Raw genomic sequence first — 24,735 nt, 5'->3', positions numbered from 1 at the left:
GCTTCCCTGTCCCATTGATGTGACCTGAGTCATACGACTTGCATTGCTCAAGGAATGTGAGAAGTGACATACATACGTTGCTTCTCTACAAATGCTTTGAGTACATAGTCATCCATGCTCTTTTGCCTGTCTGCCCCAAGACCAACAGTACCCTAGAAAGAGATTATTCTATCAGTTTTAGACCAGGATGGACATGTGGCATATGTTTTTAAAAAGTCATTCATTGTTTTAAACTAGTGGTTCTCAACCAGGGAGTATTATGTTCCCCTCCTTCTTCACCAATTTGGCAATGTCTGGAGATGTTTTTGGTTGTCACAACTAGGGGAGTACCACTGGCCAGTTATGCTGCTAAATATCCCACAGTGCACAGTTCAGGCCTCCACAACAAAGAAGTATCTGGTTAAAAATGTTTTTAATGCTGAGATTGAGAAACCTGGTTGTAAGCTTCTGGGGTTGTTTGTGACTATAGCTCAGCCTAGCCTATCCTGACTAATACAGCCACTATCACCTTAATTTTATAATAGCAAGTGCAGCAATAGTTGTGCATAACCAATTAGGTACACTGGAAATTAGGAAGGCAAGTTTGGGAGAAATTTTTTTTTTTTTTTTTTACTGTAGCTATCCTACCATGGCATAAGATTTTTAAGGTGACTGGGCTGGGCACGGTATCTCACGGCTGTAATCCCAGCACTTTGGGAGGCCAAGGCGGGCGGATCATGAGGTTAGGAGATCGAGACCATCCTGGCTAACACGGTGAAATCCTGTCTCTACTAAAAATACAAAAAATTAGCCGAGCGTGGTGGTGGGTGCCTGTAGTCCCAGCTACTCGGGAGACTGAGGCAGGAAAATGGCGTGAACCCGGGAGGCAGAGCTTGCAGTGAGCGGAGATCACGCCTCCGCACTCCTGCCTAGGTGACGGAGCGAGACTCCATCTCAAAAAAAAAAAAAAATTTAAGGTGACTCAAAAGGTTTAGAAACTTCCAGTTACACAACTATAACTATGCACCTGCAGATATTCCAGATAAATAAAAGCCAGACAGAAAAGTCTAAAGTCAGTGTGATTACACAGTAAACTCTCTCCTGAGCTCAAATATTAAAGGAAGTTTATAATCAAAGATAAATATGAGTCTTTTATATTCCTCTCAACATAGCGTTAAAAGAATTAATATCCAAAATTAACATGATTTAGATCTGTATGCAAAAAGCCCCAGAGGGCTTTTGTTTGTTTTATTTGTCTTAGCAGCAAGATCCAGCAACAAGTACATCTCTCATTTGATGCTCATGAACTACAGAGAAAGCAGAACATCTTACCAAGGATTGCCTCATCTTCCTCATCACTGGCCACCAGCCTCATCTGGACTACCTTCTTCCGGTTATTCCATAGTCTCTGATTCTCCAGTATCTTTTTGAGGCAGTAGACCTTTCTAGCCTTGGCTTTAAGCTTTACGTGTACTCACAGTATCAAAAGTGATAACTGCAAGGCGCGGTGGCTCACACCTGTAATCCCAGCACTTTTGGGAGGATGTAGTGGGCGGATCACGAGGTCAGGAGTTCAAGACCAACATGGCCAAAATGGTGAAACCCTGTCTCTACTAAAAATACAAAAATTAGCTGGGCACGGTGGCACGTGCCTGTAATCCCAGCTGCTCGGGAGGCTGAGGCAGAGGTTGCGGTGAGCCACTGCACTGCAGCCTGGGCTACAGAGCGAGACTCCATCTCAAAAAAAAAAAGTGATTACTACCCACCCTGGTCCCATGGACTCACTCCTATTTTGAAACCTTAAAAGTGATAGATTTTGAATACGCCTATCCCTTCTTTTTTTGTTTGTTTTTGTTTTGTCTTGTTCTGACAAGTAATTGTTTCATGTATATAGTGGGTATAAGCAACACTCTAACGTTATGGGGTATAACATACTGTTTTGATATGTGTATACAATGTGGTATGATTAAATCAAACTAATTAGCACATCCTTCACCTGACTTACCTATCATTTTTATGGTGAGACATTTGAAACTTACACTTAGTTATTTTAAAATATATAATACATATTGTTGACTATAGTCACCTCGTATGTAATAAATCTCATAATCTATTCTTCTGCCTGAAATTTTGCACCTTTTGATTAATAACTCATTCCTCTGTCTATCTGAAACTTTGTACCCTTTGATCAGCAATTCTTCATTCCCTTCCTTCCCACTCCAGCCTCTGGTAACCATCATTCTTTTATCTATTTCTGTTCGTTCAGCTTATTAGTTTCCACATATAAGTGAAATCATGTGGTATTTGTCTTTCTGTGGTTGGTGTATTTCACTTAGCACAATATCGTCTGGATTCATCCATGTGTCACAAGTGACAGGATTTACCCCCCTTCTTAAGGCTGAATAGTATTTTATTATGTATAAATAGTATTTTATTGTCCATTACAATATTTGTCCATTCATCTGTTGTTGGGCACCTAGGTTGTTTCCGTATCTTTACTATTGTGAATAATGCTGCAGTGAACATTAGAGTGCAGATATCACCACCGACATACTGATTTCTATTCCTTTGGATATATATACCCAGAAGTGGGATTGCTGAGGTGTATGTTCTGTTTTTAGGTTTTTGAGGAACTTCCATACCGTTTCTCATAATGGCTGTACTAATTTACATTCCCACCAGCAGCGTGTAAGAGTTCCTTTTCTCTCCAAACTTATTTTTCATCTTTTTATAAAAGCCATTCAAAACTGGGTGTGGTGGTGGCATGTGCCTGTAATCCCAGCTACTCAGGAGGCTGAGGCAGGAGATCGCCTGAACCGAGGAGTTCAAGTCCAGCCTAAGCAACATAGCGAGACCCCATCTCTATTTAAAAATATAAATGTAGCTGCCGGGCATGGTGGCTCACGCCTGTAATCCCAGCACTTTGGGAGGCCAAGACGGGCGGATCACGAGGTCAGGAGATCGAGACCATCCTGGCTAACATGGTGAAACCCCGTCTCTACTAAAAATACAAAAAAATTAGCCAGGTGTGGTGGCGGGTGCCTGTAGTCCCAGCTACTTGGGAGGCTGAGGCAGGAGAATGGCGTAAACCCAGGAGGCAGAGCTTGCACTGAGCCGAGATCACGCCACTGCACTCCAGCCTGGGGGACAGAGCAAGACTCCGTCTCAAAAAATAAAAATAAAAAATAAATGTAGGAAGGAAAAAAAAAAAAAACTTCTAACAGGTGTGAAGTGATAGCTCAGTGTGGTTTTAATTTTCATTTTCTTAATAATTAGTGATGTTGAGCATTTTTTCTTGTACTTATTAGTCATTTGTGTGGGTTTTTTTTCTTTTTTCTTTTCTTTTTTCTTTTTTAGAAATGTCTTCAGATTCCTTTACCTTTTTTAAATCACGTTATTTTCTTGTTGAGTTGTATGAGTTCCTTATATATTTTCTCATATATTTTGGGTATTAACCCCTTATAAGATGTATGGTTTGCAAATATTTTCTCCCATTCTTTGAGTTGTCTCTTTACTTTGTTAATTGTTTCTTTTGCTGTGCAGAAGCTTTTTAGTTTGATACCATCTCATTTGTCTGGTTTTGCTTTGGTTGTCTGCTTTTGGAGTCATCTCCAAAAAGAAATCATTGCCCAGACCAATGTCATAGAACTTTTTCTCCTTTTTTTGTTTTTTTTGAGACAAAGTCTGGCTCTGTCGCCCAGGCTGGAGTGCAGTGGCACTATCTCAGCTCACTGCAACGTCCACCTCCTGGGTTCACACCATTCTCCTGCATCAGCCTCTTGAGTAGCTGGGACTACAGGCGCCCGCCACCACGCCCGGCTAATTTTTTGTATTTTTAGTAGAAACAGGGTTTCGCCGTGTTCGCCAGGATGGTCTCGATCTCCTGACCTTGTGATCCGCCCGCCTCGGCCTCCCAAAGTGCTGGGATTACAGGCGTGAGCCACCGCGCCTGGCCTATATTTATTTCTAGTAGTTTTATGATTTCAGATCTTATATTTAAATCTTTAAGGCCGGGCGCGGTGGCTCAAGCCTGTAATCCCAGCACTTTGGGAGGCCGAGACGGGCGGATCGCGAGGTCAGGAGATCGAGACCTTCCTGGCTAACACGGTGAAACCCCGTCTCTACTAAAAATACAAAAACTAGCCGGGTGAGATGGCGGGTGCCTGTAGTCCCAGCTACTCGGGAGGCTGAGGCAGGAGAATGGCTAAACCCGGGAGGCGGAGCTTGCAGTGAGCTGAGATCTGGCCACTGCACTCCAGTCCGGCAACAGAGCGAGACTCCGCCTCAAAAAAAAAAAAAAAAAAAAAAAAATATTTAATCCATTTTGAGTTAATTTTAGAGCTAAACAAGGATGGAATGCTCTGTTTCAAGGCTACTGTTTCTCAGGCTTTAATATTTTCAAGCAGAGGCCAGAGAGCCACTGGTTGACTATTCTCTTCCAAAATTGATTGCCTATAATTCTAAATTTAACACTCTGGATTGAAGGTAAGAAAAGAACAAAATTTTTACCACGTGTCTCTCAACTCCTGTCATATTTTAGCCATATCTCAAAGCAAGACATGAGGAAATAAAGATACCAGACTTTCTCCTTGCTCTGAGGACAGAAAGAATAACTGCAGGGTCCTGATTAGAGCTCAGCCATATTAATTGTGTAGCTGTTCTCGCTCATTCTGATGCAGCCTAGTGATGAGGATCAGAGCTAATGTTTTTCTCTTTAATGATAGTAATGAGGATAAGGTGTACAGCATTGGGGGCAGATTCTTGAATTATTCTTTATTACTGTTGATTATTCGTAGAGTATATCTCAATCAAAAGTTTCTATATCAAAACTGGGAAGGGGATAGCTTAATGGCAAGGTGAGGTAAAGTTTTAAAAATGTTTCTAAGGTAATGTGACATTTAAAGATTAAAATGTGCTTTATAGATTCTTCATTTTTCATTTGTTACACTAAATCTTAGTTTTGTGCCTTCAGGTTCTTGGGCTTAAAAATGTCTACCTGTCCAGGCCCGGCGCAGTGGCTCAAGCCTGTAATCCCAGCACTTTGGGAGGCCGAGACGGGCGGATCACGAGGTCAGGAGATCGAGACCATCCTGGCTAACACGGTGAAACCCCGTCTCTACTAAAAAAATACAAAAAATTAGCCGGGCGAGATGGCGGGCGCCAGTAGTCCCAGCTACTCGGGAGGCTGAGGCGAGAGAATGGCGTAAGCCCGGGAGGCGGAGCTTGCTGTGAGCTGAGATCCGGCCACTGCACTCCATCCTGGGCGACAGAGCGAGACTCCGTCTCAAAAAAAAAATGTCTACCTGTCCAAAAGACAGGAAAGTAACAAAATAATACAGATAACAATTTTGTTTTTTTTTTTTTTGAGACAAGCTCTTGCCAGTCACCTAGACTAGAGTACAGGTGGTATGATCATGATTCACTGCAACTTCGAACTCCTGGGCTCAAGTGATCTTCCTGCCTCAGCTTGACAAGTAGCTGGGACCACAGTCATGCACCACCACACCCAGCTGCAAATAAACATTTTTAAATTATTTTGTAGGGACAGGGTCTTGCTGTGTTGTCCATGCTGGTCTCGAATTCCTGGTGGCCTCAAGCAGTCTTCCCACCTCAGCTTCCTAAGTAGCCAGGACTACAAGCACATGCCACCGTGCCCAGCCACAAATAAACATTAAAAAAAATTTTTTTAAGTATTTTTTGGGGGGCAGACAAAATCTCACTCTGTCATCCAGGCTGGAGTACAGTGGCATGATCTTGGCTCACTGCAACCTCCGCCTCACGGGTTCAAGCAATTCCTCATGCCTCTCGAACAGCTGGGACTACAGGCATGGCCACTGTGCCTGGCTCATTTTTGTATTTTTGGCAGAGAGGGGATTTCACTAGGTTGGCCAGGCTAGTCTCAAACTCCTGACCTCGGGTGATCCGCCCACCTTGACCTCCCAAAGTGTTGGGATTACAGGCGTGAGCCACTGCACCCAGCCTGAAAAATTAAATATTACTAATTTTGTAAGAAAATACAAATAAAAGAGGAAAACAATTCTAAAATACCTGTAATCTCATCACAGTAGCAACATAACATCTCATTATGTAGATGATAGTCTTTTTTCTATCCATGTCTAAAATTTATCTGATAGTCTGTTGATGTACATTTGAACCTTTTGTCATAAGTAATGCCAAACATCCTGCGTGTTAATCTTTTTTTGCATCTCTGATTTTCTTAGCATAGGTTCCTTGAACTGCTTGCTGAGTCAAAACGTATTGCATTTTTCAGGCATTTGGTTATCTGTTGCCAAATTGCTGACCAGAAAGGTTGTATCAGTTATATGAGCGTATTGGTTTATCCATTCTGTTATCTGTATTGTTTATCTTATTTCTTATTTGCCTATATTTTTTCTTTCAGACTTAGTTTTGCAGATACATTATCTTCTTATAACTTTTTTTTTTTTTTAAGACAGAGTCTCGCTCTGTGGTCCAGGCTAGAGTGCAGTGGTGCAATCTTGGGTCACTGCAACCTCCACCTCCTGGGTTCAAGCAGTTCTCCCACCTCGACCTCCCAAGTAGCTGGGATTACAGACATGCACCACCAAGCCCAGTTAATTTTTTGTGTTTTAGTAGAGACGGGGGTTGCACCATGTTGCCCGCAAGGTGGTCTCGAACTTCTGAGCTCAGGCAGTCTGCTCACCTGAGCCTCCCAAAGTGCTAGGATTACAGGCATGAGCTACTGTGCCCGGCCATCATCTCCATTTGATAACTCCAGAATGTTATCTTGTTCTTTTAATTTTGTACTTCTTTGATTAATAATCAGAATTTATTTTATATGTGCTAATAGCAATACTACAAATTAAACTCTTCATTGCCACGTTATAAGAGAAAACAGACAAAAATACACCTTAAATGTTCAACTAAAAAGGAAAGCAGTTAAAAAATTGTAGTTCCAATCAATAAACTATTAAACATTAAAGCTATTAAAACATACCGTGAAGTATTTTTACTAATATAGGAAAAATATTAGTTTGTTTATTAGGTAAGACAAGTGGTAAGTTTTTATCTGTAATTATACTTTTTAAATGTATAATAAGGGAAAAAATATGAAAGGAAATCCACAAAAATGTAATTGTTTCTGGTGGTGATAGGTGATTTTTAATGTTTCATAATTTTTAACACTTTCCACATTTTTATAATTAACATTTCTGTCACATTTATGAAGAAAATACATTTTTGTTAAGTATACCACACAAATGGTGCAAGAGAGAGGAAATTGTCCACCTGTAATTTTTATGTAGTCAGTAAGATTCTGGTAGGTAGTTAATTAGCCATTGCCAACATGTTAAACGTTTACTTGCTTCAGAAACTGACTGTTGGAATCACCTGAAAATATAATGCTAATAATTTTTTTTTTCCTAGGTTGCTGCTGTTGATCTTCTGGTTCCTGGAGTTGGGGAACTCTTTGGAGGAGGCCTCAGAGAAGAACGATACCATTTCTTAGAGGAGCGCTTAGCCAGGTATTGGTCAGACCTAAAAGAAACACAATTTAGAAACTGAGCATAAGGCGCTCAAAGGTGGTCATTGCATAGTAACAGAGTGAAGACCCTGGGCCTCAGTGCCTGACAGAACTGGATCTCAGATTCTCTGTGTCCTTGAGCAAGTTGTCCTCAAGCTTCTCTGAGCTTCCCTTTCTTCAGGAATGGAACTCTTACATGAAAAACCCACAGTGATATTTGCCCACTATATTTACATACCTTTCCCTATGGAAAGTAGCTTTTTAAAAAGTTAATAATAAAATGAGAAGAGAGAGTTCCCCCTTAAAGCTTGTCCTGCATTTTCATCTTATCTGTATTCTTTATTTACTCTCAATTACGATTGGCAGACTTCTATAGAGACATAAAGACAGACTCTGAGCCAGGGAAAGGATGAAGTTGGGGAAAGAAAACTAGTCAGATAGCATTTAGAATAAGCACATTTCACTTCCTCAGATTCTCTTCTATGTAGGGGTCTTGATTTAGCTATTTGATTAAGTTTAAGTTGCTGTTTGAGAACTGGGAAATAAATCTGTAAACACATAGAGAATGTTTCAGAGAGGGGGAGTAAGGAATTGTGTTTCTAATTGAACTGCCGCTCCTACATATACATGTCTATGCCATAATGACTGCCTGAACTAACCGTACCTGTTTTCCATGATTTCTACTTTAGTAAAAGTACTGCCAGACTTTAAAAAAAAAAAAAAAACGACTTTTACTATGTCTGTATGCCTCATTCTCTCCAGATAGTACTGGGTTTCATAGTAACCTGGAAAAGCCATAATTTGTTTGAAGATACTCTGTTAGCCATTTGTGAGGCCTTCTTTTCCTAATGGGGAAAATGCTTTAAAAGTTGATGCTTTGTCAAGGTCCCAACCTATATGTAAAAATCTTGGGTAACTTAGTTTTGTTACACCACACATCTGAACTGCTCTACTGGGTTAGGATCCAAAAGAAAGGGGATACATAGGTTTGAGGAAGACTGTATTCGTTAGATGACTAACTCCTTACTACTATTACAGTGTTAAAAAAATCCTGAGAAAGCTGTGGAACTGAAGGTCAGACTCTAGTTGGAAAGAATCTGAGTATTCTCTATGTTTTTTAAAAAGCACAATACAAATCACACATGGCAAGAAACCTCATCTGTTGAAAGATTAATTGGTCTGTTTTCTTTGCTTGCTTCCTTCCTCCAGGAAACCTTTCCTCATAACATTAAATGTTTACCTAATACCTGATAATAGCTACATGTATCTTTCTTAATGAAGTGGATATATATGATTCCCTATTTCAGGGATTTGTCTGTGGCTGCTCTTCATGTTGTCTGTATTTTTGTGTATTTGAATTTTTCATATTCCTGGTCACATTAGATCACTGTAGTCCAAAACACGTTTTTAAAGGGCTGAGTTGAATTTCAATTAGCACTAAGAATTTTAAATTTTATTAATAGTTCTCAAACAAGAATCAATTTGCAACCATATTATAAAGGCAGCCTCAGAATCTATATTACTGTTTTAATGTTGAAGAACGAAAGTTTTGTCTATGTGTCCCTCATCTGTGTGTGCCTCCCAACAACCTTAACTAGTAATAATAGTGCTTTTCTTTTTTTTTTTTCTTTTCTCTTCTTTCTTTTTTTTTTTTTTTTTTTTTTTTTTTTTTTTGAGATGGAGTCTCAGTCTGTTGTCCAGACTGGCATGCAGTGGCATGATTTTGGTTCACTGCAACTTCTACCTCCTAGATTCAAGCAATTCTTCTACCTCAGCTTCCCAAGTAGCTGGGACTGCAGGCATGCACCACCACACCCAGCTAATTTTTGTATTTCTAGTAGAGATGGGGTTTCACCATGTTGGCCAGGCTGGTCTGGAACTCCTGTTCTCAAGTGATCCTCCCACCTTGGCCTCCCAAAGTGCTGGGATTACAGGCAGGAGCCACTGCACCCTGCCTAAAAGTAGTGCTTTTCTTATGTCACAGGATAATAAACTCATCTCAGGTGAATCCCTTCCTTTGGACTCTGGATCATATTTTCTTTCTATAACATTTATTGTCTAAACTATTTATTTGATAACATTTTGTGCTATTGGTTAACTTACTGTATAGTTTCAGCTCCTCAACTATATTGAGTATTACTTGAGAGCAGAGGCTTTGTCATCTACTTCTTTATAAAGAGGTCTTTACATACACCCAGAATAAATGTTTAGTAGTTAATATTTATCTTATTGCCATTCCCTGAAAGAATTTTATTTTCCTTTAACAGATCAGGACTTACAGAAGTCTACCAATGGTAAGAATGTAGCCCCTAATAATTCTTACTCCAGCTGCTTGTCTGTTGCCTAGAATCGTTTTTACTTGTATCCCCAAGACCTGGTGAAAGAGTGTGAAAAACAGTGAGCTTAACTGTTCTTAGGTCAGGGAAGGGGTTGGGGGCTCAGAAGATTACTTACTTCCTTTGGGTTCTTGAAAAGTAGTAATAATAGCTCTCATTTCCTTACTACTTATTGTGTATCAGATAATTATGTTAAAAATTTTATGTATATTGGCCGGGCTTGGTGACTCATGCCTATAATCCCAGCAGTTTGGGAGGCCAAGACGGGTGGATCACCTGAAGTCAGGAGTTCAAGACTAGCCTCGTCAACATGGTGAAACCCTGTTTCTACTGAAAATACAAAAATTAGCCAGGCATGGTGGCAGGCACCTGTAATCCCAGCTACTTGGGAGGCTGAGGCAGGAGAATCGATTGAGCCCGGGAGATGGAGGTTGCAGTGAGCCGAGATCACACAATTGCACTCCAGCCTGGGGGACAGGAGCGAGACTTCATCTCAAAAAAAAAAAAAAAAAAATGTATATTATCTCATGTAATCATCCTGTCACCCTGTGAATTAGGTACTATATTATTAACCCCCTTCTTATTACCCCCTAGGCTTGAGGCCCAGAGATATTAACTAATTTAGCCAAGATCACACAGTTTGAGGGATGGAGATGGGACTTGGTCTCTCTGAATCAAAATCCTTGGCTCGGCTGGGCGTGGTGGCTCACGCCTGTAATCCCAACACTTTGGGAGGCCAGGGTTGGTGGATCACTTGAGGTCAGGAGTTCCAGACAAGCCTGGCTAACATGGTGAAACCCTGTCTCTACCAAAAATGCAAATACTAGCTGAGCATGGTGGCGCATGCCTATAATCCACCTATTCGGGAGGCTGAGGCAGGAGAATTGCTTGAACCTGGGAGGCAGAGGTTACAATGAACCAAGATTGTGCCACTGTGCTCCAACCTGGGTAACAGAGCGAGACTCCGTCTCAAAAAATAAATTGATGAATTTTTAAAAATTCTTTCCTCTTTACCATTATGCTGCAATTTCTTTTTGTGTGAAATTAGGGTCTTGAGCTAAGTGATCCCTAATGTCTCCACAAACTATAGAAATCTGAGCTGCTTAGGGAGGACCACGTGTCTGTACTCATACATTCACTTCCTCAAAGTTGTTTTGGTTTTCCTTATGAAGACTTTTTCTTCAAGTACTTTTCAATATATGTAAATTTTTCATTTATATTTCTATATTAGCACTCCTTCAGGATCTTGGTATAATAATATCAACAATATTATTAATCCTTTTGCTGTCCTCGGGAAGAGGAAGGGGCAAGTTACCTACACCCTTGCCTTTTGGTTTGGAAGGAGATAGGTTTCAGAGATGAAAAAAAAAATCTAAAATTGGCTTCAGGTGATGGCCTTTGAATGCCTTATATTAACCAGTAATGACCTTATGTATACTTAATCTCTCTGAGTCTTGGTTTTTTGGCTGTAAAATGGAATGATATTATCTCTTTCACAGAGTTATTGTGTAGATGAAACAATACAGGTTAAGTATCTACATATAGTAGAAGCTTAGTAAATGCTGGTTTCCTACCCCCTTTCTTTCTTTCTTCTGAGTCTTGCTGTTAGGTAGATAAGCCTGATAATTGAGCAAGCTTATGCATGTTATAGTTTGTAAAAACTAGCCTTAAAAAAAGCTAAACACACAGTGGCTCACAGCTGTAATCCCAGCACTTTGGGAGGCCTAGGCAGGTGGATCACTTGAGGTCAGGAGTTTGAGACCAGCCTGACCAACATGGTAAAACCCTATCTCTACTAAAAATACAAAAATTACCCGGCCGGGCGCGGTGGCTCAAGCCTGTAATCCCAGCACTTTGGGAGGCCGAGACGGGCGGATCACGAGGTCAGGAGATCGAGACCATCCTGGCTAACACTGTGAAACCCCGTCTCTACTAAAAAAAAAAACAAAAAACTAGCCGGGCGAGGTGGCGGGCGCCTGTAGTCCCAGCTACTCGGGAGGCTGAGGCAGGAGAATGGCGTAAACCCGGGAGGCGGAGCTTGCAGTGAGCTGAGATCTGGCCACTGCACTCCAGCCTAGGCAACAGAGCGAGACTCCGTCTCAACAACAAAAAAAAAAAAATACAAAAATTAGCTGGGTGTGGTGACAGGTGCCTGTATTCCCAGCTACTCGGGAGGCTCAGGCAGGAGAAACTCTTGAACCTGGGAGGTGGAGGTTTCAGTAAGCCAAGATTGCACCATTGCATTCCAGCCTGGGCAGCAAGAGCAAAAGTCTGTCTCAAAGAAAACAAAACAAAACAAAACAAGCTAAATACAAACTGCACCCCAACCTGGGCAATAGAGCAAGACTCTGTCTTAAAAAAAAAAAAAATTGGTTAAATAAGTTTAAGCCTTGAAAGTCTTTATTAATCATTTTAGTACCATTCTTTTTTTTTTTTTTTTTTTTTTTTTTTTTTTTTTTTTTTTTGGAGACGGAGTCTCGCTCTGTCGCCCGGGCTGGAGTGCAGTGGCCAGATCTCAGCTCACTGCAGCTCCGCCTCCCGGTTCACGCCATTCTCCTGCCTCAGCCGCCCAAGTAGCTGGGACTACAGGCGCCCGCCACCTCGCCCGGCTAGCTTTTTGTATTTTTAGTAGAAACGGGGTTTCACCGTGTTAGCCAGGATGGTCTCGATCTCCTGACCTGGTGATCCGCCCGTCTCGGCCTCCCAAGTGCTGGGATTACAGGCTTGAGCCACCGCGCCCGGCCCAGTACCATTCTTTTCTCAAATAAAGTTTTCAAATCCATAAGATCTCCTTGAATTTGCTTCCATCTTAGTGTATTAAAGGTAAAAGAGACCTTAGACATCTTCGTAGCTGTGATGTCTGCTAGTGTTCCACCATATGGTGAGAAGCCACCCCAGATGGCTAAGAATTTACTCGCTGCCTATTTCTATATGCCATATGCAAATTAAATATATAACTAGTTCCACAAATTTCATAACATCTCTTCCATAATCTCACTACCCTGGAACCAATTTAACAATAATGAAACAAATACATATACATTAGAAAACTTTTTTTCTTAGAAATGGATTTTTTCATCTATCAAAGCAAAAGCAAGAAAAATGCTACAGACTGAACCCCTCTGCTGCATACAGTTTGCGGATGTTCATGCCAGTGTTTTAATATCAGTGTATGAGAAATTTAGACCCATCTAAAACTACTGCTGGAGTTTCTAGCAGCCATGTCAGGTCCTGCAGGCATTTATGACAGTAGTTTGGTGTGCTGTTCATTTCATCGCTTAGTCAAAGTGTACTCTGTCCCCATGCCTTGTAAACTTTAAAGTTAATTTAGCGACTGAACATTCCAGTTATTCAAGACTATGTGCCTCCCATTATTTCTTTTTTTTTTTTTTTTTTTTTTTTTTGAGACGGAGTCTCGCTCTGTCGCCCGGACTGGAGTGCAGTGGCCAGATCTCAGCTCACTGCAAGCTCCGCCTCCCGGGTTCCCGCCATTCTCCTGCCTCAGCCTCCCGAGTAGCTGGGACTACAGGCGCCCGCCACCTCGCCCGGCTAGTTTTTGTATTTTTAGTAGAGACGGGGTTTCACCGTGTTAGCCAGGATGGTCTCGATCTCCTGACCTCATGATCCGCCCGTCTCGGCCTCCCAAAGTGCTGGGATCATTATTTCTTATAGTTTTTACTAATCTGAAGTTTTATGCTAGATATTCCTGTAATGTTGATCTCTTACCTGATTACAACTCATTTGGTTGGAATTAATCTTTTCTTTTAAAAAGATAAGTACTTAGACTTAACTCCTTAGAATAGTAGTATAAGTAGCCATTATTATTAATGGTGGGGAAATAGGTTGATGGACAGTCTTTATGATTGAGGAGCCAAGTCACTACAAGTTATGTTGCTTACGTCTTATTATAGAACTGATTTTACAAATCATTCAAGAAAAGATAAACTTGTTTGGTTGTTTTTGTTTTCTGTTTTTTGGTTTTTCTGAGACAGAGTCTCACTCTGTCGCCGAGGCTGGAGTGCAGTGGCTCCATCTCTGCTCATTGCAACCTCCACTTCCAGGGTTCAAGCAATTCTCCTGCCTCAGCCTCCTGAGTAGCTGGAATTACATATGGGCGCCACCACACCTGGCTAATTTTTTTGTTTTTAGTGGAGACGGAGTTTCACCACGTTGGCCCTGCTGACCTTGAACTCCTGAGCTAGTCATCTGCCCGCGTTGGCCTCCCAATGTGCTGGGATTACAGGCATGAGCCACCGTGCCCGGCCGATAAACTTGTTTTAGTCAATATTATATAACTTAAGAATTTCCCCACCAAATGACATAATAAAATATTTATAGTTGTCCTTTTCGTCTTTTCTTCCTAAAACTTTTTCCAATGCTGGTGTGTTAGAATCTGAGTTTCTGTCATGGCTGTGCCATTGTCTTGCCATGTGGTCTTTAGTGAGAAAAGAATGTGCATGGATGGGTTTCAGAGGCTGTCTAGCATGTCAGCAAAATGACTCTGGGCATATTCTGTAGGCCTGAGGCAGAGAATTAAAGGTTTCTCCTCACTCCAGCATTCAAGCATATATTTTTGTGCCTTCAAACAAAACTTCATGTAATTAACACCTACTCTAGAGCATTCCCTAGTGATAAAACGTTGAATGAAGCACAGTTTCTGCCCTGTTGTAGCTTATAGTCTAATCTCTAGGATATCTTTTCATAATGTAACAGGCAAAACTCTGCACTCTCCTCTGTGTATTGAACAGTATGATTTTGGGAAGGAAAAGAAAACATTAACATACCAAGAAATAAAAGAGGCAAATATTTTCAAGAAAATTAGTAAATCCATAGAAAATCTTCTATAGCCTCCTGAGGCAAGTTTTCTGTCATAAACACATAAATATAATAGCTTAAAAAGGAAGTGACCAAAGCCCATGACTGCTTGACAGGATCCACTGCTGTTTCTCTGGGTAACCTTGGATAGATTATTCAGCTTCTTCCTTTCCATTGTTTGTCTGTGGAGGGGAAAGACTGGTCTATCACAGTGAGGTAAATAATAACAAATGATTGCAAAATACGTTTGAAACATAAAATTCTACTCATAACATCTGGTCTTATACAATATATATAAATGATGATTTTCTGTTTTTGAAAACAGGTATCTGGACCTTCGTCGATTTGGATCTGTGCCACATGGAGGTTTTGGGATGGGATTTGAACGCTACCTGCAGTGCATCTTGGGTGTTGATAATATCAAAGATGTTATCCCTTTCCCAAGGTTTCCTCATTCATGCCTTTTATAGCTAGAAGATTGGTTAAGGAAAAGCACCCCGTGGCAGAGGCACTGCACAGGATTGTGCAGACAGTAGAATGCATGTTTGGATTTTAGAAATGCAGATTTCAACGTGTAATTGTTATGCCATAAGATATAGAAAAAATATAAGTGGTTGTGATTTTCTTAGAAAGTTGAGGGTATTTCATGTAAGGATGAGCTCCCCCAAGAAGAGGTACTTATAGCAAGGGGACTCTCAAATCCATTACCTCAATTAAGAAGAAATGAAGAAATTGAATTAGATAGTCTCAAAGTTTCTTTTAAACTCTAAAACAGGATGAGATAATGTATTTTACTTTGTCTGTACTCATTAAATCACTCCCTGTGTAATTTTTGAGAACCATCTAGTAGCTCAAAATAAAATAATGTTGGATCTTTTCTCCCTTGCCATATACTTTGTGATAAATCCTTATCTCATTTTCAGTACTTTCCTAAACATTGCAGAAAAAAAAATTCCTTAAAGTCTTAATTGATTTAATGAAGTAGTTATTCTGAATTAAAATCTCCTTTCATTGAACTGGATGAAAGAAATCAGATTTAATAACTGTTGCTTTTCCATTTTAAAAGCTATTGAGATATTACATTAAGTATTTCAACTCTTTAATCACTGTTGTGTTATAATTTGTTTATATTTGATGTTTATAATTTCTCTAATAAAATCGATTTTTTTTATTGGCGCCTATGGAAAAAAAGTTATATATTTTTTAATTTCATTTGGTCCTTTCCCAGTAAAATTTGGAAGAAAGGTATTTTCAATCCAAGATGAGGATGAAAATTTGGCTGAGCCTAAAGGATGGGTAATTCTAGAGTTAAAAAGTACTGTGGTCAGCTGGGCATGGTGGCTCACGCCTGTAATCCCAGCACTTTGGGAGGGCGAGGTGGGTGGATCACTTGAGTTCAGTAGTTCCAGACCAGTCTGGACAACATGGTGAAACCCCATTTCTACTAAGAATACAAAATTAGCCAGGCGTGGTGGCAGGTGCCTGTCATCCCAGCTACTTGGGAGGCTGAGGCAGGAGAATCACTTGAACCTGGGAGCCGATGTTATGGTGAGCAAACAACGTGCCACTGCCCTCCAGCCTGGGCGACAGAGGGAGACTCCATCTAAAAAAAAAAAAAAAAAAAAAAGTAGTGCGGTCTATGAGAGTGAAAAGAGCACTGATTGGAGAGTTTGGAACCTGACAATTCTAGCACTTTGTATAAGCTGCTTACTGTATAGGAACTCAACATCATTTTCTTCAGAGTTGATATAATACGTGTGTGTGTGTGTGTGTGCATGTGCATGCACACCATGCATATGTTTAAAATTGAAATGCTACATAAACTTTTTAAAAACTTGTTTTAGTCTTTGTCTTCATTGAGTTACATGTATAAGGACCTATAGCAAATTGTATTCTCAGTGGAATATGCATGTATCAAGTAATTGTAAATGGGCATGCATGCCTGAATGATCAGTTTTCTAAGTCTCATTAGATGGGTTCTCCTAGATTATTTCCTAATGAAGTTTGTACGTATACTTTAACCTAATTTAAAACCAAACAGCTGAAAAGAAACAAATTCCAGAGCCTTAAGAGTTGGAAGACACCTGAGAGTTTGCAAAGTTGACCTTCTGCCTAATGCAGAGGGGTTCTGTTTACCTGGGCGCTTGGTTTTCCAGTCTCTTTTTGACAAAGAAATCAGTGTCCAGCAAAACTGTTCATTCCATTTCTGAATCTAATTGCTAGCTTTTGCTGAGCTAAAATCTCAGGAAAATCTACTTCCCTGGAACTTTAATCCCTTGGGCTTAGGTACCAAGTTTAGGACAGACTAAAAGGGATAATTAGGGCTTCCATAAGGCTTGCCTCATCCATAATTAGAGAGAGAAATTCATTTGTTTATTCAACAAATATTTGAGCTTCTTTTATATGCCGAGACTATGTGGTGTAGGTGCTATATAAACAGTTGTGAACCAAACAGAAATGACCCTGCCTTCATGGAATTAAATAATATATTTGAGAAGATATATAATAATTAAATAACTGTTATTTCAAAATACAGTTTGTGCTGTAAAGTTACATGAAGAGCAGGAAAGCATAGATAAGCTTGCTAGAAAAGGCATGTCTGAAAACGTGACGTTTAACCCTAGACCTAGAAGATAAAATGCAGAAAACATTTTAAAAATATTTGCAGCGTCAGCCTGTATTGATTTGGCATTCAGGTCTTAGTAGATACCATATTAATTTAGTGGAACAAGGGACGTTTACAGACCCAGAACCTGGAGGCACTGTAATTTCCAAGGCTGTCAGGAATTATGCCTCCCATGATTTTTGAGGGACCTGATAGAATTGTAATGTTAACATGACAGACGTTAACAAAATAATAGTGATGGAAAGATTGCTGAGTTAGAGAAACCCCAGGTTGTGGACCCAGCATTACCATAAATTCAGTTGTAGAGCATTAAGCAAGTAAAATAATCTTTGTGGCCTCCAGTTTTTTCACCTACAGTACTACCACATTTTGAAGTAGGTAAGCTCTGTGGATCCTTTTATCTCTTAATCTTCTGTGAACCTGTGCTGGACTTGGTCACTAATAATTGATTTAGAGTCTAACCTTTAGGCAATATGTAGTCCCCTGTTTTAGTACATATTAGGTCTCCAAAATGTGTAACTAAGTCACATCGCTGAAAGTTGAACAATAGACTTAAATGTGTTCCTATACTGTATATGTGGAAGGAGGAAAGGTCCTTCTCAAGGCATCTTGCCTTTTTGATAGCGTTTTCACCAGTGTATTTCCGAAACTTTATACATTCTTTTCCTTGATAGTTTATCACACAATGAATATCTGGTTGAAGCCAAATACTTTGCCACCTATAGCAAGCCTAATAATTTGTCTTTGGCACAATACTTCTATTTTGCCAATAATTGAACAGAAACAAAAATTCATGTCAGACAAAGATGATGAAAATGCCAAAACTGAACTGTTGCTTGCAGGCCGCATCAGCAGGAAAAAACTCAAAATGTTTACTCATCAGCTGAGAGATGAATATCTAAATTATACATTGCAAACAGTGTTGTATAAGTCAATGTATAATGAATAAAAATATGGATTCAATAGTTGAGTACTGTCTAAACTGTAATATGTTTTAGTGCTCAGTTTCTGAGTTAAAAGGTGATAAGAGGGTTAGTTTCTCACTTGAGTAACCAGTTTCCAATGAGGAAAAAAATCAGATTATGTTTTCCCACGATTTCCAAATGTCACCCGAAAATAATAACCCCAGCAGCCCAAGTAGAAGTATATTCTGAAACTTAGAAATGTTTTTTCCATTATTAATTCTCATTTTAAGTTTTGAGATAGGTTGAGAAAAATAGTTGCTTTCCATCTGGCTGTCCTTTTGCCTGGGGAAAGTTGTGCTGTCATGTTTTTAGGTCTGACAAGAACTTAATTGTGTGAGTGATCCATTCCAGATCTAAACATAACTCTCCAACCCTTTAACCCAACCCAGAGACTCTTTAACTGTCACAGAGTAGCAAAAGAACTGTTTGACCTTTTGTTCTTGTCAGACTGGATCTGCCAGAAGCCTCCCTCTACAATGTTATATATTCATATTCTCTATAAATTGAATGTAGACATTGAAGCATGACTGAACAGGCATTGAAGATGCACTTGGTGAGGTGGATTAACTCTACCCATCTTTAAATCCCTTGCTTCAGATAATTATAGATGAGAGATGCTTATTTGGATTGTATTGCTATTTATTCTTACGTTTATTTTAGTAAGCGGTGAGGCAAGAACATAAAAATGTACAGTTGAAAGACAGATTGGCCTGGGTTGATTGATAAGTAATGTGTGGGGTGTTTTGGCTTCTGATTAATATTTGTATTCAGTCTGCAATGTAAAGTATGTATAATTAAAAAAAAAACAGGTGAGAGTAATGTCTGATTATAATTTCTTCCCAGTTAATCTTCAGAATTAAAAAATAGTAAAAGCATTAAGAAAAGGGCAGAAAGCGGGCCAGGTACAGTTGCTCACGCCTGTAATCTCAGCACTTTGGGAGGCCAAGACAGGCAGATCACCTGAGGTCAAGAGTTCGAGACCAGCCTGACTGACACGGTGAAACCCCGTCTCTACTAAAAATAGAAAAATTAGCCAGGTGTAGTGGCAGGCTCCTGTAATCCCAGCTCCTTGGGAGGTTGAGGCAGGAGAATCGCTGGAACCTGGGAGGCGGAGGTTTCAGTGAGCCGAGATTGCGCCGTTGCACTCCAGCCAGGGCAGCAGAGCAAGACTCCATCTCAAAAAAAAAAAAAAGAAAAGGGCAGAAAGCAACCTTAATCACTGTATTGAAATGATTTAGTAGGACTTTCGTAAGAAAGCATCATTTTAGGTCATGGTCAGCATCCCTCCCTGAACTTGGACATTCTGCTGTTGCCAGGATCCCTGCATTGGCTTGTGATTAACTAAGGCTCTAGTTAGCTATTGCACAGTTTGGACCCAGCTAAAATTACCGTAAATGGAGTCCAGTGAATTTCTAGCCATTATCAGCACACTGGATAGTTTCCAGAGGGCCATTATAAAGAAGCCACTGGGAGTTTAGGTGGTTTTTAAACTGTCATTCAGGCAGCTGGCCATTGAATTAACATAACTCATGACTTCAGAAATTTTCTGCTATACCTTTACTGTTCATAATTGTTACTAATTACATGACTATTCTTTGGGCATTGCTTTACAGTTCATAAACATGTTTCATGTATCTTCTTAGTTATCCAGACAATACATTGTGGACTTTGTTCCTTTGTATCTTACTGGGCATGAGATTTATTTGGTTTATTTGTTATAAAAATGCAAAGTTCCTTTTGGGAGGCTGAGGCGGGCGGATCAGGAGATCGAGACCATCCTAGCTAACACGGTGAAACCCCGTCTCTACAAAAAATACAAAAAAAAATTAGCCAGGCGTAGTGGTGGGCGCCTGGAGTCCCAGCTACACAGGAGGCTGAGGCAGGAGAATGACATGAACCCGGGAGGCAGAGCTTGCAGTGAGCCAAGATCGCACCATTGCACTCCTGCCTGGGTGACAGAGCAAGACTATTTCCAAAAAAAAAATTCCTAATACGGAGGGAAAGACTACAAATGAAATTCACTGCCCTCAGCTTCTAGAGAAGCCAAAAAACAAAACCTTCTAATAACCAAAGAATCTTGCATCTTAAGCCCCAGAGATTACTGAATTTGTCACAAAATACACACCTTGACCTTGTTCTATCCAGGGAGAGGGAACAGGAGAATGAAGGAAGATGATACTTGATCTCAAATACATTTGAGTAAAGAGAAACACTGAAAATGGGATAAAGGATCCTAGACCCAGCAATGTACTTAAGCTCATTGTGCCTCAAATTTTTAATCAGTTTATACTCACATTTGCAACCTTCCTTTCAGGATCATCCTAGAAGTGTGGATAGAAAGATAAATGAAAGAAACTTTGATAGGAATTATTAATATCTTCCTCGAAGTCACAGACCTTTGATTTTTCAAGGTAATTATCTGAAAATAGAAACTTGATGGGCCTGTGTAACAAAGGTTTTTTTTCTGCAACTAATGCCCATGTACACAGGTGCAACTGTATGTTGCCGAACCTGAGCCATCTACAACTGTGATTCTTTGACTCATAACTTTCTCTACACGCTAGCTCAACAAGAATTGCTGGTTTGCCATTTTCCTAGGAACCTAGTTTTGAAAAATCTCTCCTTAAAGAAGATAATCCTTCCCCTGTCTATGATATATGAACTATTCCCCTCTGTATTTCTCCTGATTCCTAGTAATTTACCTATTGTAGCTTCACTGAGTAGGAACTCAATAGAGATATTTTATTTGGTTTTTTGTTTTTTTAATTTTTTTGAGACGGTCTCAGTCTCTTGCCCAGGCTAGAGTGCAGTGGTGTGATCACAGCTCATGGCAGCCTCAGCCTCCCAGGCTCAAGTGATCCTCCTGCCTCAGCCTCCCATGTAGCTAGGACCACAGGCACAAGCCACCACACCCAGCTAATTTTTGTACTTTTTGTAGAGACAGGGTTTTGCCATGTTGCCCAGGCTGGTCTTGAACTGGGCTCAAGCAATCCTCCCACTTTGGCCTCTGAAAGGGCAGGGATTACAGGCATGAGTCACTGTACCTAGCCTTATTTTTTGGGGACAGGGTCTTGCTTTGTCCCTCAGGCTTAAGTGCAGTGATGGCTCAATGCAACCTCAACCTCCTGGGCTCAAGCAGTCCTCAGCCTCCCATGTAGCTGGGATCACAGGTATGCACCACCACACCTAGCTAACTTTTTATAGAGACAGGGTCTCACTTTGTTGCCCAGGCTGGTCTTAAACTCATGGGCTCAAGTAGTCTGCTTGCCTCGGCCTCCCAAAGTGCTGGGATTACAGGTTTGAGCCACTACACCCAGCCAAGAAGTTTTTCTCTCCTCAGAGAGTTCTGGTTGTTAGAAACTTCTACCTGAGAATAAGGAAACCTGTCTCTCTGTATCATGCAAATGGAATAAAATAGAAACACAACTCTTGTTTTCCAGTATAGAACCTCTAGCTGCTCAGGTGGACTGTCTGTCCTTCCCTGAAGCGCTGCACCCCTCTGTGTTGTTCATCAGGCCATGTGTCCTTATAATGGGCCTTTCCATTGGTAGATAAAAACTTCCCTCTCCTGTTCACTCAGCTGCTACCCAAGTATCCTGTGATACCAATCTTAATAGTAGAAGAACTTTCAAGTCTCCACTGCCTCCTTCCTATGTGCCTTACGGCCTGTGGTGGTTGCTGAAAAACTTTAATTGCAGTGTCAGTGTTCAGGGACAGTCCCAACTCTTCATGTGAGGATTGCAGAAATGGGCTTGGATCATATACAGACAGCGTCATGAGGCATTACTGAAAAACAGTAAGTTCTGTCACAGAAGATGTCAACTAATATAGGCATTTTCTTTGCCATACCCCAAGAGGCAGGAGCTGATTCCTATATAGTTAGGATATAGCTGGCCAGTGGTCTCTTTAAATATAATTTCTGTCTGCCACATTTTAAATTACAGGTTTTTACATCAGGAAACTGTTGGGTCAGATTATTTGGTGCCTTGGAAAGGGCATTAGATGCATAGTGAGAAGACCCTGGTTTAATCTGACATTCCACCCACTAGCTGTAGAAGCTTTAGCAAGTTAATTAATCTCTGAGTCTGTATACCCATCTGCAAAATGAGGATAATGCTTATCTTATAAAGTGCTGTGAAAGCAATGAAGATTGTGTGAAAGGGTTTCATAAACTGACAAGCACTGCACAAATGTAAGGTCTCCTAAGAAAAACCTCTTCAAAATTCAAAATCTATATGAACAAAGATACTTACTCATGTTAGGTGGAATGTTTTACAGCCATTAAAAATCACAAAAGAAAATGTATTGAAAAAATACAATTTAAAATGGTGAATTTGCAATTACAACAGTGTAAAAGCTGTGTACATAGACTAGAATATGGAAAAAAATGAATTACAGGGCAGTGGAATTGAGTTACTTTTTCTTTAAAGCCTCTTAGGTATATTAGGTGTACTCAGTTTAGTTCAATAAACTTTTATTGAGCTCTCACTCTCCCAAGCCCCATGCTAGATTCTATGGGTGTTGAGACAAATAGGACATACTCCCTCATCTCAGGGGCTCCCATTCTGTACAGTCTTGTCAAAGTTTACTGTGTATATGAATCACTGGGGAGCATATTAAAAATTCACAGGCCGGGCGCGGTGGCTCAAGCCTGTAATCCCAGCACTTTGGGAGGCCGAGACGGGCGGATCACAAGGTCAGGAGATCGAGATCATCCTGGCTAACACGGTGAAAACCCGTCTCTACTAAAAGATACAAAAAACTAGCCGGGCGAGGTGGCGGGCGCCTGTAGTCCCAGCTACTCCGGAGGCTGAGGCAGGAGAATGGCATAAACCCGGGAGGCGGAGCTTGCAGTGAGCTGAGATCCGGCCACTGCGCTCCAGCCTGGGAGACAGAGCCAGACTCCGTCTCAAAAAAAAAAAAAAAAAAAAAAAATTCACATTATCCTACTCCCACCAGAAACTACCACACCTCTCAACTTTTATCTCTTCCTCACTCCATTTCTCCCCAGCACTTCTCCTATGTTTTCTTCTTTCTATGCAAGTGTTAATCTCCCACTCTGGTTCCTTCTATGCCTAGTACTGTATCAACATCCAGGTGCTTCCCCTTCCTTTCTCCACCCCATCCCCCAGCCAGATATGTCAATGTATTGAAAACAACAACTTACATCTAGCTTACTAAGTACAAACTTGTGCTGGTTAATGTTTCTCAAAAAGTAGGAGTGGGCTCTTTGTTGATCAACAATCTTTTTTTTTAATCCGATATGGAAATTTTGGTGTCAAGTTTCACTATCATTTAGTTCTTGATTGATATTCTTCTGATGGGTTAGTAGCCCTCGACCGAAAAGTTTAAAAGTCCTCTGCTCAGGTACCTGTCCTGCTGATAGAGCTGGGGTTACCCTGCACCCTGACTCAACATTGCTTGTCTCCACATGCCTGTAAATGGACTTGGGTGGGTTTCTCAGGCTACACACCTGTCACTTCTTAGTCACCCAGAATCAAAACATTAACAGCTCTGATCACATTGTCTGAACCTATGAGGCTTTATTTCAAGAGTGGTGACACTCCAAAATGCAGCTAGAATTTCCGCATTTTCACGTGTTAGTGTTGAAATTATTTTTCAGGAAACCAAGGGTTGGACAATGGCTTCCAGACTTTCTCTTTATGCTCCTTCAGCACTTTATGCAAATACTGGTTGTCTTATGCTGCCATTTGTCTCTGCCAGAATGTGAGCTCCACGACAGCAGGGATAAGAATGCATTCATTTTTATATCTGCAGTGCCTTGGAGAGTGTCTGACACATACTGGGCACTCATTAAAAAACTGCCAAATGAATCATTAAGGTGACCAAAAACAGGGTGGGGGGTGGTATTTATGTGTCTGAAATAGCGTATGAATTTTTAAACTATCCCTTTCAGTACAAACCTGCCTGGAGCTGTTTCCTGAACACAGGACCAAAAGGCAGGAATCAAAAGTAATAATGAGTTTAGTTATCTGTCTGTTACTGAAGGTGACTTCTAGGGCATCCTCCTGGCATTGCTTCTGGAATACAGTGACTTAGACTTCTTCTGAAGAACATCTCTGTGCTGTTCATCATATCGCCAGCACCTAGCCCTGTGCCTGTGCATAGCAAATGCTCAGTAAGTTTTGTTGAATGAATGTATTAAATTGAGAAGAAATTCAGAAACTAGTCCCAAATGAACTTAGTTGCTCAGATTTTCAGTTAGTGGTTTTCCCCACCTTGCTCTCTTAATCTAGACAATTTTACTGCCTCCAAATTGAAGGTAGCTATTATTCGTCATCTAATTTAACAAATATTAACGTCTGTTCTGTGCCTATCTATGGGGTACCCAAAATTAAACCTAATCTCATACAGTTTCAGTCCCCATACAGTTGGTGCATAATTCTCAGTGCTCCCACGGTCCTGTGAACATACCTCTTACAACATTGCCCAAATACTACTGGAGATATCTGCCTATTTCTCTCCCCAGAAAGACCCTGAAATTCTGAAGAA

The 24,735-nt window shown here is 40.5% G+C and overlaps 1 protein-coding gene across 8 annotated transcripts in view; it reads left to right on the top strand.

Moving 5' to 3' along the window:
• The window catches only part of NARS2 (asparaginyl-tRNA synthetase 2, mitochondrial), a 141,603-nt gene extending 125,800 nt beyond the window's left edge, over positions 1–15,803 (top strand). For 4 of the 8 annotated variants that reach the window (XM_033204334.1, XM_033204339.1, XM_033204337.1 and 1 more), the window contains 3 exons: positions 7,384–7,481; positions 9,748–9,774; positions 14,957–15,803. In XM_033204334.1, coding sequence (XP_033060225.1) covers positions 7,384–7,481; positions 9,748–9,774; positions 14,957–15,101 — 270 coding nt within the window. In that variant the 3' untranslated portion in view covers positions 15,102–15,803. Of the gene's footprint in view, positions 1–1,240; positions 1,373–7,383; positions 7,482–9,747; positions 9,776–14,956 lie in introns of those variants that run through there. The other 4 variants (XR_004435662.1, XR_004435661.1, XM_033204335.1 and 1 more) reach the window with 4 other exon arrangements.
• Positions 15,804–24,735: the final 8,932 nt, after the last annotated feature.

Source organism: Trachypithecus francoisi, unplaced genomic scaffold, assembly GCF_009764315.1.
Source record: "Trachypithecus francoisi isolate TF-2019V2 unplaced genomic scaffold, Tfra_2.0 Lachesis_group8, whole genome shotgun sequence".
NCBI lineage: Eukaryota > Metazoa > Chordata > Mammalia > Primates > Cercopithecidae > Trachypithecus > Trachypithecus francoisi.
The sequence above is the reverse complement of the archived record's forward strand: the minus strand, read 5'-3'. Positions and strand labels throughout refer to the sequence as shown.